This window comes from Mus pahari, chromosome 1 (assembly GCF_900095145.1).
Source record: "Mus pahari chromosome 1, PAHARI_EIJ_v1.1, whole genome shotgun sequence".
NCBI classification, from domain to species: Eukaryota; Metazoa; Chordata; class Mammalia; order Rodentia; family Muridae; genus Mus; species Mus pahari.
The window spans coordinates 58,424,737-58,442,343 of NC_034590.1; the positions used below are offsets into that span (position 1 = coordinate 58,424,737).

At 34.7% G+C, this 17,607-nt stretch overlaps 1 protein-coding gene across 1 annotated transcript in view; it reads left to right on the forward strand.

Moving 5' to 3' along the window:
- Positions 1-4,271: 4,271 nt before the first annotated feature.
- LOC110328793 (vomeronasal type-2 receptor 116-like) overlaps positions 4,272-17,607 on the forward strand; it is a 25,437-nt gene continuing 12,101 nt past the window's right edge. The window contains exons 1-5 of the mRNA XM_021208252.1: positions 4,272-4,471; positions 7,510-7,789; positions 8,168-8,974; positions 9,686-9,913; positions 10,299-10,422. Coding sequence (XP_021063911.1) covers positions 4,275-4,471; positions 7,510-7,789; positions 8,168-8,974; positions 9,686-9,913; positions 10,299-10,422 — 1,636 coding nt within the window. The 5' untranslated portion in view covers positions 4,272-4,274. The remainder of the gene's footprint in view (positions 4,472-7,509; positions 7,790-8,167; positions 8,975-9,685; positions 9,914-10,298; positions 10,423-17,607) is intronic.

Sequence of the window (17,607 nt, forward strand, 5' to 3'; positions counted from 1 at the left end):
ACTGGTGGAATCACCATGCCTGACCTTAAACTGTACTACAGAGCAATTGTGATAAAAACTGCATGGTACTGGCACAGTGACAGACATGTAGATCAATGGAATAGAATTGAAGACCCAGAAATGAATCCACACACTATGGTCACTTGATCTTTGACAAGGGAGCTAAAACTATCCCATGGAAACCTGACAGCATTTTCAACAAATGGTGCTGACACAACTGTCAATTACCATGTAGAAAAATGTGAATTGATCCATTCTTACCTCATTGTACAAAGCTCAAGTCTAAGTGGATCAAAGACCTCCACATAAAACCAGAAACGCTAAAAGTTATAGAGGAGAAAGTGGGGAAAAACCTTGAAGATATTGGCACAGGGGAAAAATTCCTAAAAAGAACAATGATGGCTTGTGCTGTAAAATCAAGAATTGACAAATGGGACCTCATAAAATTGCAAAGCTTCTGTAAGGCAAAAGACACTGTCAATAGGACACAAAGACCACAAACAGATTGGGAAAATATATTTACCAACCCTAAATCTGATACGGGAGTAACATCCCATATATACAAAGAGTTCAAGAAGCTAGACTCCAGAAATTCAAAAAACCCGATTAAAAAATGGGGTACAGAGCTAAANAAAGAATTCTCAACTGAGGAATACCGAATGTCTGAAAAACACCTGAAAAAATGTTCAACATCCTTAGTCATCAGGGAAATGCTAATCAAAACAACCCTGAGATTCCATCTCACTCCAGTCAGAATGGCTAAGATCAAAAGTTCAGGGGACAGTAGATGCTGGTGAGGATGTGGAGAAAAAGGAACACTCCTCCATTGCTGGTGGGATTGCAAGCTTTTACAACCACTCTGGAAATCAGTCTGGTGGTTCCTCAGAACATTAGACATAGTACTACCGGCAGATCCAGCAATACCACTCCTGGGCATATACACAGAAGATGTTTCAACTGGTAATAAGGACACATGCTCCACCATGTTCATAGCAGCCTTATTTATAATAGTCAGATGCTGGAAAGAACCCAGATGTCTCTCAATAGAGGAATGGATATAGAAAATGTGGTACATCTACACAATGGAGTACTACTCAGCTATTAAAAACAATGAATTTATGAAATTCTTAAGCAAATGATTGTATCTGGAGGATATCATCCTTAGTGAGGTGACCCAATCACTAAAGAAGTCACTAGATATGCAGTCCCTGATAAGTGGGTATTAGCCCAGAAACTTAGAATACCCAAGATACAATTTGCAAAACTCAAGAAAATCAAGAAGGAAGACCAACATGTGGATATTTCATTCCTCCTTAGAATAGGGAACAAAATACCTATGAAAGGAGTTACAGAGACAAAGTTTGGAGCTAAGAGGAAAGTATGGACTATCCAGAGACTACCCAACCCGGGCATCCATCCTATCCTCAGCCACCAAACCCAGACACTATTGCACATGCCAGCAAGATTTTGCTGAAGGGATCCTGATATACCTGTCTCTTGTGAGGCTATGCCAGTGCCTGGCAAACACAGAAGTGGATTCCCACAGTCAGCTATTGGATGGAACACCGGGCCCACAATGTAGGAGCTAGAGAAAGTACCCAAGGAGCTGAAGGGGGCTGCAACTGTATAGGTGAAACAACAATATGAACTAACCAGTACCCCCAGAACTCATGTCTCTAGCTGCATATATAGCAGAAGATGGCCTAGTCGGACATCATTGGGAATAGAGACCCCTTGGCCTTGCAAACTTTATATGCCCCGGTATAGAGGAGTGCCTTGGCCAAGAAGTGGGAGTGGGTGGATAGGGGAGCAGGGTGCAGGGAAGGTATAGGGAACTTTGGGATAGCATTTGAAATGTAAATAAAGAAAATGTCTAATTAAAAAGAAAATGTGCAAATCCTATAGAGCACCAATTAGTATGGACCAAAAAAGAAAATCCTCATGCCATATATTAATGACAACACATAATATACAGAACAAACAAAGACTATTAAAATTGTCATGGAAATGGGCAGGTAATGTACAAAGGCCAATGTGTCAGAATTTCACCTGATTTTTCCAGAGAGGCGCTACAAGCTAGAAGGGTGTAGTGAGATTTCTTGCACACTCTAAATGACCTCAGATGTTAACCTAGGCTACTATACTCAACAAAAATCTCAATCAGCACAGACATACACACACACACACACACACACACACACACACAAAAAGACATTTTAAGACAAATATAAATTCAATATCTATCCACAAATCTAGCCCTACACAAAAAATTATAATGAAAACTCCAACCCAAGGAGGAAAACAACATCCAAGAAAAAACAGGAAATACGTGATCCCATATCAGCAAAACAAAGGGTAGCATGCACAAATACCCATGAATGCCAGTCACTGGTCATTAATATCTCAACATCAATTGGACTTAATTCCCCCAATTTAAAAGCACAGGCTAACAAAATCAATACAAAAACATGATTTGATTTTTCTATATGATTTTTAACACAGAGAAGTGAATGGGCTGAAGGGGAAAGAATTAGAAACTACACAGTATTTATGACTGAGGGGATCATATTTCATTCATGTTCCTCAGGACGCAAGGATTGATTGCAGTAATTTGAACAGACTGAATCTAAGTGTTGAAAGTTGTACATGACTAGGAGGAAACAGCAACTTCTGACCATAGCAGAGCAGGTGCCAACTACCAGGGTCTGAGGCAGGAAATACAACACCTTGCTAGCCCAAGAATGCTTGCACACAAATATGAAGATGAGAGATGGATATACAATCCCTCTCTGGTATTGGTGCATGGAAATTTTAGCTCCTGGAAAAGAAAAAAAATTAAAAAGAGAGAGCCCATACCATGGCAAGTTTACCATAGAAGATCAAATTTTCCATAACAATTTTGGCAGTAAATAATCTCGAAGGGCTTAAAAAATAAATGAGACAAGGTTGGATGGATAGTGACAGTAGGAATAAAAGAATTAGAGAATGGTGTGATTGTGATCAAAATGACTTGTAATACTAAAGACTAATATCTAAAATGTAACACATAAAAGTTTTCAACATATGACATTCTTGCTCATGCAATATAAATCAATAGCTAAAAATAAACCCTAAAACAACAAACTTATCTCTTTGAAAATGCATTCTTACAAACAGTATTAATAATAAACATGTTCACTGAGTTATATGCTCAATCACAAAGAAAGAGGTTATTTTCTGTCTTGTATGATGAACTTTGAAGAATTTCCTTGGCAGATAATTTGTACTGTTTAATATCTATGTATAAACACCAGAAACCCTACCATAAAGGAAATAACTACAGATGAAAAATAAAAAAAAAATGTTTAGAACTGACTTTAAATTGTAAGTCGAGCAAAATAATCCAAGCTATCTGTTCATTATAATGACACATTATTATGTAAATCATTCTTACATATTAAAGAATGGATTTCTTAGTCAACATCACAAATAAGATTAGTATATCTTGAGGTTACATAAGACTGCACATTATACTATGTGCACTCAGCTTGCTATTTAACCTGCATTGTAATGAACAACGAAATAAAAAATTTTGCTTGCCTTGGATTTCCCATTTAATCAGCTTTTGTTAACAGCTTATGAATAACATCAATTCCAAATTATGTATTTTTCCATGACCATGTTTTACTATAATTCAATTCATAATAAATGCAAGAAAAAATCAGACAGAAAGCAACCATATAAAGTTAATGTCTACAAGTATTTAAGATGCATAAAGTCTTGTTTACTTTTAATAATCATTTTATTACTAATGTCTATTGGGTTCAGTTGGTTGGATTCCTTGACATAATTGCTTGTAAAACTCATTGGAATAACCTATGTAATCAGAGTGAACTCTTACAAATGAGTTCAGAAAACTAGATTGAGTGGTGCTTGTGAGAAAATATTCCCAAAAGAGATCATGTCTGGAACCTTTACATTTACTTACATGAATGAAATCATAAGGTATACATAGAGAAGAACAATCCTGACCAAAATTATTTTCCCTGTTTTTCACCTGGACATAGGATCTCAGATGCAGAGCCCTAGGCCAGAAGGTGTTTCAGAATCCTCCAGAGGCAAACAGTGATCTGAAAAGTAAATGTTGTGAGAAGTGCATGTGTTCTGTAATAGTAACTAAAGAAATAAAAAGTGACACCTGGATGTGTTCATGAAAATTTGATATGTGAGATTCTGCCTGCCTGACACTCCATGCTGCATTTTGCTCAGGCACCTATCTTGGTGATGTGGCAAAGATGTTCTCTTCGATTGTTGTCTTCTTGGTTCTGAAGCTTTCCTTACTTTTTTGCCATTTGAGTGACCCCAGGTGCTTTTGGAGAATAAAAGACAGAGAAAATTATCTAGGAGATAAAGAGGCTGATTGTTTCTTTTCCATTTATACAAAGCATGGTTATGTGAAGAATGATTTCTTCAGTGAGAATCTAGACAAGCAGTAAGTGCACCTTTCATTTATACATAAATGCACATAAAGCATTCCAGGGACAGTGAATGAGAGATAAAATCCTATGTGACTTCTGGCTGTCCTTCTCTAGCACATAACTAAAACGTATTTTATGTTCCACAGCTCGTCATTTCGCTAATTATGGTAGTTTATGGTGTAGATTTTTTATTGTCATTTTCGAATCACAATCCATTTAGATGCAGAAAGAATAGATCACACTATTCATATTTACTCTTAGAGAGATTCCCTTTATATGACAATTTATATCTTATGGTTTCATGTGCTGCTAATATATGATGCCTTGTTTGTGGCTATGTTTCTGAAACATCTAGGGGTCCAGGTTAGTTCAGACTGATGGTCTTACTATGGGGTTTCCCTTCTTCTCAGCTTTTTTCAACCTTTCTCTAATTCAACCACAGGGATCCCCAAATTCAGTTCAATCATTGGGTGAAAGTATCTGCAGCTGTTTCTTGGGCCTCTCAGAGGGCACCAATATAGGCTCATATGTTTGTGTGTATGTGTGTTTGTGTGTGTGTGTGTGTGTCCAAAACTACAGTCATGCTTAAAATACTTAGAATATTTCACTGGGAATCCTGAATGCTGTATCATCAACTCTTATCTTTTTATCAACTCATACCAACCCTATTACAAAATCTACTTTCTGTTCCATTTGAATTTTTAATATAATTGAAATATAATAATATAATTTAATATAATATGCCTTGTGCCTTGTTATGCTTTTTACTAAGCATAGTATTTCCCAAGTTCTTCTAAATTTACAGCATCAATCAAATTTATGTCCCCATCATTGTTTATATAAAATACACTTTTAGTAAAATATGCTCAAAATGTGAATTTACCTCCCTCAACTCTGAGAAAACATTTACTAATTACCTCCCATATGGACCTACATCATTACCTTCACCCATTAAAAACTTGTCATATAAAGAATAGTAATAAAATAAGAGTAAACAAATATTTCAGATTATAAAATACTTTTAAACAAGCAGAAAATGAGCCCCTGCAAAAACAAAAATGGCATGAGAAACATACTTATATACAAATATAAAAATAGACATGTGTGTCTTTACAAACAAGAAGCCCATAAAAAGAAAAGTTCAAAAACTATATCATGAACACAAAAGCCTCTAAACTTCAAAATCTAATCTCCTGACAAAATATAATAAGACAAAAAATTTCCAACATATCACAGAGTTTATCTTATATTGTTCATGTAATTGGCATTAAGTATGCCCTTGAGACTGTATCACAAGTGAGTTTGTGTATCACCAGTGGGAATACAAAATTTAAAGTTGAATTTTCTTCACAATTATAGACATGGATGTATTTTTATTTTTCTCAATGAAGTCATACCACTATTCAAGATAGTTTCTTTATTTTAGTGCAGTTTTCTGTATTTATTATAAAAAAAGTCATACATGCAAAAGTGTGCATTTATTGATGTCTTTAGTTACATTCTATTGATCAACTACCACTCCTACTAAGCCCATTTTATTAATAGAGGTGTGGAGTACAAAGTGAGATCAGAAATGGTGATACTCCTACTGATTATTTCATTATTTAAGATTATTTTGGTTTTTCTATTTTTTAAAATTCTAATCTGTACTTTGTAAAGAAAATTCTATGTTTCTTAACAGAGTAAGCCTTCATACTTCAGCAACTGAAGTGGATTAATTGGAGTACTTAGTTCTCAAAATGCATATCAGACATTAGTGGCAATCTCCTTAAAAAGTATTGCACAATTTCAGGTATTTCTGAATGAAAGAAAATATCCACCAAGTAAGAGAATAAAATTAAAAAATGTTTAAAAAAATAAAATTTAGTAAATAATAGAGAACATAAAACATTAAGTCCATTCAATACCAGCTTCAGAGCCAAAAGTTATATCCAGTTACATAAATATTTACTGAGCTTTTTTACTTTTACCTCATGCACAATACACTGAAATATGTAATGAAATATGTTAAATAAGATTACCAAACTGTATATAATATATCAAAGCAGAAAATCCAGTTAAAATATGTTTAATAAAATAGATAATTTTAAATGAACATATAAGAAACAGAAAATATCTGGATAAATCTGAACCAACTAGAACCCAAGGCCAGTCATGTGATAGTCAGGGACTGTACTGCAAGAATGAATTAGTACAATTGAGTGGAGCATGTGAAGTGAGAGGAGCTCAATCCGAACAGGGAAATGCTATAGCTATAACCAAGTTTATATCACTCAATTTTGTACAGCCTCAAATAGAAACTAAAGAGATGAACTGTGTGGAATGAAGAAAAGAGTGTAAGAATTATTGTGGTATTTGCATTATCTAAGTATTCTTTAGGCTTTGGTAATTATCACACACAAATTTGGCTACCTACTCTTAATTCCGTTTTGAGTGTCAGGACATTTTTTAGTGCTGATTCTGTAAAGAAGTGTAACATTCAAGATAGAAGATACTTCTCATTTCTTTCCCCACATATTAAATATAAGGGTTACAAAATGAAGGCATGGGCAGATTCAATCTTTGCTCAGAAATCTTTTCATATTCATTGATGACATGTGAATATTTCACCATGTTCAAGAAAAACAAGATGGAACTGTAGAAAATTTCATAAATGACAGAATCCTGTTAACATAAAATTCATATTTAAAAACTTTATTAAAAACTCAAAAGAAAAAAGAACATGGTATCCAAATTTAGAATACCATCAAATAAATGGGCAAAAGAAGAATATAACAGAAAACTCTATAGATGCTTAATACGTTTATGTATATTAGGCTCAAGACTTTAGAACAGAAATAAATAAAGTTCAATTTATCAAATTAAAAAAATTTCAGATTGTTAAATTGTTTTGAATGACTCACACACTAATGCATCACAATAAGGAACTGTGTCAACATATGAATGGGTCACAAAAAAAATCAAAAAATTCTTTACTTAACCCACAATGACTTTTATTTAAGATTACAATAATTACAACCAATATCCCCATGATTGGTGTGCTCGTTTTCAGGGTGACCCATAAGACCATCCACTTGATTTTCTCTGTTTATTTTGCTGCTGAAGAAATCAATAGGAACATTTATATTTTACCTAACATTTCCCTAATAGTTAAGATTGAATGTAACCTAATTGTGGATAATGTGGAAAGAGTTTGGTCCTTGAAAAAAAAGGAAATCATTCCTAATTACTACTGTAAAAATCAGAGAAGATATTTAATTGTGCTGACTGGACCTGTATGGATAACATCTTACATACTTGGACCATTCCTGTACTTCTCCCAAACTCCAGAGGTAAGTCAGGGAGGATTACATCTATTGAAATACTATCTTACCTCAGTCTGAGTTTCTGAGTACCAAGGCTGACTAAAAGGCAGAGAATTCATTTACATCTATCCTTATCTATCAAACATAAAGGTTAGATACTTTCTTTGGCAAAAACAAAAACTTTATGACAAATGAGCAGGAGAAACAACATAATGTGAAATGTTTACCAGAAGATATAGTTTATCTGTACTTGTACAGCAATTCACAAGAAGTTGGATATGATGTTAATAAAAAGAATCCACACTTTCTCACACTTGTAGCATGTGCTCTAGCACATTTTGATCTTAGAATGAGCTCTATGCATTCCATTTCTTCATAGTGATGCTTATGGTCAATATCTTTCAGCTTTACTGTGGTTATTTTCATCTCCTTCTAAATGACCAGGAACAGTTTCCTCATCTCTACCAGATGACTCCCAAGGATGCATCTCTACCACTAGGCATGGTGTCCCTAGCAGTTCACTTCAGATGGAACTGGGTAGGAGTCGTCGTTACAGATGATGACCATGGAATTCAATTCCTTGCTGAATTGAGAACAGAAATGGAAAGAAACACTGTCTGCTTAGCATTTGTAACTATTGTCACATTTGATAAGATTTTACACCTTAAAATAGTTCATAAATATTATCACCAAATCATAATGTCATCAGCAAAAGTTGTCATCGTCTATGGGGATAAAGAATCTCCTCTACAATTGAACTTCATACTATGGAAATCTGAAAACATTCAGAAACTCTGGGTCAGTGTGTCACAATTTGATATGATCACAATCATAGGAGATTTCATGCTTAACTCCTTGCATGGGACTCTTATTTTTTCACATCAGCAGTCTGAGATGTCTGGTTTTAAACAATTTATTCAGACAGTGCACCCTTCTAACTACAGTAATGACATTTCTTTGGCTAAACTGTGGTGGACTTACTTTAAGTGTTCTTTACCACCACCTGATTGTAAAACACTGAAGNATTGTCCAACCAACACCCTACTTAAATGGTTTTTTGTGCCACCTCTTGGAATGTCTATGAGTGAAACATGTTATAACTTATACAATTCTGTGTATGCTGTGGCCCACTCACTTCATGAGATNCTTCTGCAACAAGTAGACACATGCTCAGAGAATGATGGAAAGGTNCTGGAATTTAACTCCTGGAAGGTAATAATTCTTATACTGAATGGCATATACATCATAGAGGTGGCATTCATAATGGGAATCTTAAAGTCAAAATCAATGTAAATAAGTAACCTTTATCCTAAATGCATGTATTTCCATACGCTGCCACTGCATAAATAGCATATCATGCGAGGTTCATAATTTTTGTGGCAGCCAACAATGCCACTAAGCCAGTATTTCACAATCGTAGTCATGAAATTTCCTCCCACATTTCCATCATACATGCATCTTATGACTTTACCACTTGAAATTTTTGTCATGAAATTAATAAATGAAATTAAGAAAATGATCTGTCTTTTATTTGAACAGAAAGTTTCTAATTTATATAATGAATAGACCTCAGATAATTTTAATTGCTTTTTCCATATTTTAAGAAATTGAGTATTTAGTTTTCCTGTCTTATGATCAAATAACTGTTCACAAAGATAAAATGGATAATTTATCATTACTCTCCAAACATAAAATTCATGTGTGCATGGTGCACGTATTATGGCTTAAATTATGAGAGAAAATGGCATTTGTAAATCATAGTGAAACTGTAAATGTATATATATTTTACTTTTTTGGCCCTGAATACTTCAGATAAATTTGGGTATTAGGAGTAGATAATGGATATGAGTAACATTCCAATCTTTATAATTACTGTATTAATGTGTATGCATACTTGAAACTAAAATAACAAATGTGTCTTAGATGTTCTCTTTTCTGAAGACCATACAATTTGTAAACCCTGTTGGAGACCTAATCAACATGAACCAGAATAGAGAACGGGATACAGAGTATGACATTTTCTATATCATGGATTTCCTAAAACACTATGGACTGAAAATGAAAATAGGAAGATTTTCTGGTCATTTTCCAAATGGCCGACAACTGTTTATGTCTGATGAAATGATAGAGTGGGCTACAGATATCAAGCAGGTAATTTAGTTTTAATTTTAATACTTTACATGAAGCAAAACTACCTATAATCTTATTTACTTTTGTTTAGTTATGGAATAAAATTTTTAACATTTCCTCATTTATTGACTTCCACAATACTAGATATTCTCTCTCTCTCTCTCTCTCTCTCTCTCTCTCTCTCTCTCTCTCTCTCTCTCTCCCTCTCCCTCTCTCTCATTGTTTCATTATATAGAAATCACTAAATATTTATAAAATTTTACACTAAATAACAAAACAATGTGATTTTGCTTCATAACATGATATGTTATTTAAAGGGAGATCTTTCAGTGGCTTTTTCTTGTGAATCACTGCAGTGTTTGACACGTGTTAAATTTATTTCTATAATGTGTCTGATTTTCTTCAGACTCTATCCTCCATATGTAGTGTGCCTTGCAGACCAGGACTCAGAAAATACTTTCAGGAGGGAAAGGCTGTCTGCTGTTTTGATTGTTACCCCTGCCCAGAAAACGAAATTTCCAACATGACAGGTGAGGCTGTTTTCTCAAAGTAATAAAATTGCTTATATCTCCCATATGCGCACAAAAGTCCTTTGTGAAAAGGAAAAGATAAATAAAAGTGAAAAAAAAAAAAAAACAGTAACACTGATAAGATGTATTAGACTCCCTGTCTCTTCGACTATATTTTTGTTTCATAATTCTAGAAGCAATGAAAACAATTATCTTTAGAATACTAAAGATCATGCATTTCTTATGGTTATACGCTTCAAACTTATTAAAGGTTTTGATACTTTGCCTTTTTGAGTTTTATAACAATCAGTACATGTTAAATGATGTTACATCATGTTTTAGAAGTATAAGTTTTTGTATTATCCTATGGTAGATCAACAGTATCACTGACAGTTTGCATTTTCAATTGTCATGTTCACAGATTTTTTTCATCCAACATGTGGAAATCTGAATAACAGCTTTTATTCTAAGTTTCACATCTAGTATGCACAGAGATTTCATAATTCTATAGGTATTGCTATATAAATTGAAGTTAATAATAGCTTTGAAATTGATTTTCCAAAGTAGTAGTTCATTAGAAAGATTGAGGGGGTTTGAAATAGCCAAGCAAAGAACTGAAAATTAAAGAGCCAGGTCAGTATGTAAATGTTTCCACATGATTTGCAAGTAAGGATTATGAAGATGAAGTAAATGTTTCAAAAACTGCCCTATAATATTAACAAAATTTCACCACACAACCCAGACACTACAGTAAAACTCTAAAATACTTAAAATGAACTTAATAAATTTTTTATTGATAGAAATTATATTTTAGCACATGTATCAAAATCAAATAAATGGTCAAATTTATAGACTTTTGAGTTCGTTGAATACAGGACACTAAAATAAATTTTATTAAATTTGTCTCCCTCTTACATGTTTTTCTTCATTGAAAATTCTCTCTTACAGTAAATCCAGCCACGTTTCCAATACCTCTATTTTTCTTTGCTTCTTCCCACATCCCTCTCTTCCAGAATCATTCCCGTTTTATTTTATGTTCAGAAAGGTTTGGACATCCAAAAGAACATAGTAAAACATGACAAAAGAAGATACAATAAGATAAGCCAAGAGTCATCATATCAAGGATGGACAAGGCAACCCAATAGGATGAAATGAGTTCCAAAGGCCAGCAAGCAGTCAGAGATATACCTGCTCCCACTGTTAATTGTTCCACAGAAACTTAAGCTAAACATATATTCAGAGAACCTGGTGCAGACCTACTCAAGCTTCTTTCTAGATGCTTTTGTTTTTTGTAATTCTTTTTTTTTTTTTTGTAGCCAAAAATGAACTTTTTATTAACATGAAAACATCTTGTTTTAGTCATTAATGTGTTATAATGTTTTCAAATTTTCAGAATAAATGTATATTTTTAAAACAGAAAAGTATTTCATTGACTGCATCTTTACATTGTATTAGATATAAGTGAACTGAACAAAGCTTCTAACATCAGGCAGAAAGAATATTTCTGATTTCAGTACTGGGTGTGGGACTGAATTGATGGATTGATTTTTTTGTAATTCTAATGTGAGGGTGTTGCCTAATTGAAGTGGAAGAATAGGTTTTCTTTTTTCCTGGTGTTCTGCAATCCTCCTGTATTTTTCACTTTTTCCTATCCTATTCTTCTGGAGAGAGAGAGACATGATGAAGATGTCTATTTTAGTCTCTCTCTGCATGCCTGGCTAGGGTCTATATACCTGCTCCTATCTGCTATTTATACACACACACACACACAAACATACACACACACACACACACACACTCAAACTATCTATCATCTATCTATCTATATCTATACATATCAAACTATATATATATATATATATACAAAATATATATATCAACTATATCTATCTATCTATCTATCTATACATACATACACACACACACACACACACACACACACACACACACATATATATATATATATATATATATATATATATATATATATATATATGATATCAAACACCATCAGGTGCAAGGGCTTCTCCTCCCAATGATGTCCAACAAGGCCATCCTCTCCCACACATGCAGCGAGCCCTATGGGCTCCTCCATGTGTTTTCTTTTGTTGGTGATCCAGTCCCAGAGAGCTCCAGGGGTTCTGGCCTGTTAACATTGTTGCTCCCTCCATGGGGCTGCAAACTCCCTCAGCTTCTTCAGTCTCTTCTCAAGGTCCTCCATAAGGGACCCCAGGCCCAGTCTAATGGTTGGCTGTGAGCATCTACCTCTGTCAGGCTCTGGCAGAGCTTCTCAGGAGAGAGCCATACCAGGCTCCTGTCAGCAAGCACTTCCCAGCATCAGCAGTAGTGTCTTGTATTGGTGGCTGTATATGGGATGGATCCCTAGTTGGGGCTGTCTCTGAATGGCCTTCCTTCCTTTGCTCCACACTGTGTTTCCATATTTCCTACTGTGAGTATTTTGTTCACTCTTCTAAAAAGTACTAAAGCATGCACATTTTGGTCTTCCTTCTTAAGCTTCATTTGGTCTGTGAATTGAATCTTTGGTATTCTGAACTTCTAGGCTAAAATTCACTTATCAGTGAGTACATACCATGTGTGTTCTTTTGTGATTGGGTTACCTCACTCAGGATGATATTTTCAAGTTCCATCCATTTGCCTGCTTAGTTCATGAAATCATTGTTTTTAAAAGTTGAGTAGTATTCCATTGTGTAAATGTACCACATTTTCTATATCCATTCCTCTGTTGAAAGACATCTGGGTTGTTTCCAGCTTCTGGCTATTGTAAATATGGCTGCTATGAACATAGTGGAGCATGAGTCCTTATTACTTGTTGGATCATCTTCTGTGTATATGCCCAGGAGTGGTATAGCTGAATACTCAGGTAGTACTGTACTATTTAGGATTTGCTAGTTTTCTGGAATATCCATTGTCCAGGGTATAACCACACAAGTAATGTTGGGAATGAACTCCTGTAGAGTAGATATAAAGTTAAATCTGTCACTGGTTGTTCATTTCAACAACTTATGTGCTACAATTGCCTCAGCACATGTTGCTGGACTTATTGTAGGGGAAAGGTTTAGTGGATGTTGTAACATCTGTGTTTATCTTTGCATAGCCTGTAGAATAAGACTTCTAGCCTATACCAACTATACCTTTCCATAGTCAATAACCAGAGTTGAAGTTGCCATATGCAATGGGGCTATGCTGTCAGGATTCTGATGGTTACATTCTGACCAAGTATCAACAAGGATTGTTTATAGATTTTCTTCTCAGCTTCTTGATCAACAACTCAACCAATTTTAACCCATCACAACACATTCCTGGTTGCCAAAGAGCACAAGTTTAACCTCTGTAATTTCCATTATTGGAAGTGTTCACTAGGACTATTCTCATTGTTTTCAAAATGTTCCTATTGTACTATATTTCCCCTGGTCAACTGAATACCTTCAAATTCCAGCTGTTCACTCTTCACTCTCCTACTCTAACCCACAACAGACCACTTGCCCTCCTGTTTTCTGCCATCAACAACAAAAGGGACCTATGGCCCCTAGACCTCTTTATTATCTAGCCTCTCTGGTTCAGTGCATTATTTATATTTATCATTTATTAACAGCTAATATTAACTTTTAAGTGAATAGTACAACATCTATTTTCTATATATGGTTTATCTGACTCAGGATGACCTTTACTAGTACAATCGATTTGTCAGGAAATTTGATGGTGTCATTTTGATTGAACAACTAGGTAATACTATTTTGTATAAATATGTGCTATTTTCTTTATGCAGGCTTCAGCTGAAGTACATCTACTTTTTTGAAGTTTCTGTCTATTTTGACTATAAACACAAAACATAATTGAACAACTGTTCTTGTGGTATGAGAAAGTACTAGGCAAATATACAAGAGTGGTATAGCTGAAGTTGACAATAGATCTATTCCCAGTTTTCTCAGAAATTGCCATATTTATTTCATAGTTGTTTTATAAGTTTGTATTCCTGTCAGCAATGGAGACATATTCCCCTTGCCCCACATGCATGCTTACATGAGCTATCACTTGTTATTGAATTTATCCATATTTACAAGTAAAGATGAAATCTCAAAATGTATTTGAATTGTATTTCCATAATGGTTGATGAATCTCTATTTAAGTGTTTCACAACTATTTGATACTCTTCTCTATAGAATTCTCCATTTAATTCTGTATCTATTTTTTAAATCGTACTTTTTGATATCTAATTTCCTTAGGTCATTCTACATTTTGGATATTAGCCCTCTTATGAATGCAAAGGTGCAAAGGTATTAAAATAATTTTCTAATTCTTAGGAAGTGGTAGTGTTCAATTTTTGAAACCCTATGCTCTAAAGATGTTCAGTAATATAATGATCCTTTATAAGTTGTTGGTGTTAGTACCTGGTCTAGTAACTGGTCTTTTGTTCAGAACAGTGTCTTGTGTAAATGTATTCCCGTGACTATGCTCTTGCACTCAGGTAAAATGAATCCAATTTTGTGTTGAGGTCTTTGATCCAATTAGACAGGAGAACTGTGTATAGAGATGAATGTGAATCTATTTATATTCTACATACAGACAATTCTCTTACACTCAGTACAATAAATCTAATTTTATGTTGAGGTCTTTAATCCAATTAAACAGAATTGTGTACCTAGATAAATATGAATCTATTTATATTCTACACACAGACATCCAGTTTAACACACATCACTTCTTTTTTTTATTTTTATATATATTTTATTTTATTTATTTATTTATTTTTGTTTGTTTTTGGTTTTTTTGAAACAGGGTTTCTCTGTATAGCCCTGGCTGTCCTGGAACTCACTTTGTAGACCAGGCTGACCTCGAACTCAGAAATCTGCCTGTCTCTGACTCCCAAGTGCTGGGATTAAAGTTGTGCATGCACCAATGCCACCCGGCATACACACCATTTCTTAGAGAAGCATGTATTTCTGGATTCTTGATGCAATATCAAGGTCCATAGGTAAGTAATTTATCTCTCATGTTCCAGTCAATTCCATTGATCAATGTGCCTAATTTTATGCCAAAATCAAGCAACCTTTATAGATCTTTAGTACAACTTGAAATCAGAAATGGTGACTCATCCAGCAGTTCTGTTATTGTTCAAGATATCTGTGTATCACTTGACTTCAGGAAATGCTCTATCAAGGTCTGTAAAAATTTATGCTGGTGGTTTTTTTTTGTTGTTGTTGTTGTTGTTGTTGTTTTATTTTTTTATTTTTATTTTTATTTTATTATTATTATTTTATTTTATTTTATTTTATTTTTATTTATTTATTTATTTATTTATTGTTTTGTTTTGTTTTGTTTTTCAAGACCGTGTTTCTCTGTACAGCCCTGGATGTCCTAGAACTCACTTTGTAGACCAGACTGGCCTCGAACTCAGAAATCCACCTGCCTCTGCCTCCCAAGTGCTGGGAATAAGGTGTGTGCCACCATGTCCAGCTTGTTTTATATTTTTGTTGCTATTTTTGTTTGTTTGTTTTTATTTTCTGTTTTTTAGAGAATAGCAGACCCTGAGGTACATGATATCAACAATACTCATAAATAATGTTCCTATGTTGATTTTGTTCTTGTTTCTCTCTGTCAGTTTTTCTTCTTTTTTTATTAGATATTTTCTTCATTTACATTTCAAATACTATCCCGAAAGTCCCCTATATTGTCCCCCCCCCCGGATCCCAAACCTACCCACTCCCACTTCCTGGCCCCTGGCATTCCCCTGTACTGGGGCATATGATCTTCCCAAAACAAAGGACCTCTCATCTCATTGATGGCCTAATAGGCCATCCTCTGTTACATATACAAATGGAGACACAGCTCTGAGAGTGAGGGGAGCAATGGTTAGTTCAAATTATTGTTCCTCCTATAGGGTTGCAGATCCCTTTAGCTCATTGGATACTTTCTCTAACTCCTTCATTAGGGGCCTTGTGTTCCATCCAATAGATGACTGTGAGTATCCACTTCTATATTTTCCAGGCACTGGCATAGTCTCACAAGAGAAAGCTTACAGAATTAATTTTTTCCTGATCCTGCAATCAGTTATTAGAGTTGTTCACTTTTCACAAATTTGTAGGCTTTCTATTCTTTTTGAAGTCCAGCTTTAATCCATGGAGGTATAGTAAGATATAAGGGGTTCTTTCATTCTCATATATCTGTTGAAATTTGCTTGGTCACCAAGTTTACGCCAGTTTCAGAGTCTCACAAGAGAAAGCTATATCAGGGTCCTGCCAGCAAAATCTTTCTGGCATATGCAATAGTGTCTGCTTTTGTTGTTTATATAGGGCATGCATCCCTAGATGGGGCATTCTCTGGCTGTTCCTTCTTCTATCTCAACTCTGAACTTTATCTCTGTAACTTCTTCCATAAGTATTTTGTTCCCCATTCTAAGAAGGAATGAAGTATCCACACTTTGGTCTTCTTTCCCCTTGAGTTTCATTTCTTTTGCAAAATGTATCTTGGGTATTCTAAGCTTCTGGGCTAATATCTGCTTATCAGTAGGTGTATATCATGTCTGTTCTTTTGTGATTGGGTTAGCTCACTCATGATGATATAAATATATTGTTTGTAATTGCTGAGTGGTACTCCATTTTGTAAATGTACCACATTTTCTGTACCCATTCCTCTGTTATTGGACATCTGGGTTCTTTCCAGTCTCTGGTTTTATAAATAAGGCTGACAATGAACATAGTGGAGCAAGTGTCCTTATTATAAGTTGGAACATCTTCTGGGTAGATGCCCAGGAGAGGTATTGCTGAATTTTCCAGCAGTACTATGTCCAGTTTTCTGAGGAACCACCAGACTGATTTCCAGAGTGGTTGTACCAGCTTGCAATTCTTTCAACAGTTGAGGAGTATTCTTTTTCCTCCACGTCCTAACCAGCATCTGCTGTCACCTGAATTTTTGATCTTAGCCATTCTGACTGGTGTGAGGTGGAATTTCAGGGTTGNTTTGATTTGCATTTCCCTGATGATTAAGGATGTTAAACATGTTTTCAGGTGCTTCTTAGTCATTCAGTAGTTCTCAGTTGAAAATTCTTTGTTTATCTCTGTATCAAACTTTTTAAGAGGGTTATTTGATTTTCTGGAGTGCATCTTCTTGAATTCTTTNTATATATTGGATATTAGTCCCCTATTTGATTTGGGATTGGTAAAGATACTTTCCCAATCTGTTGGTGGC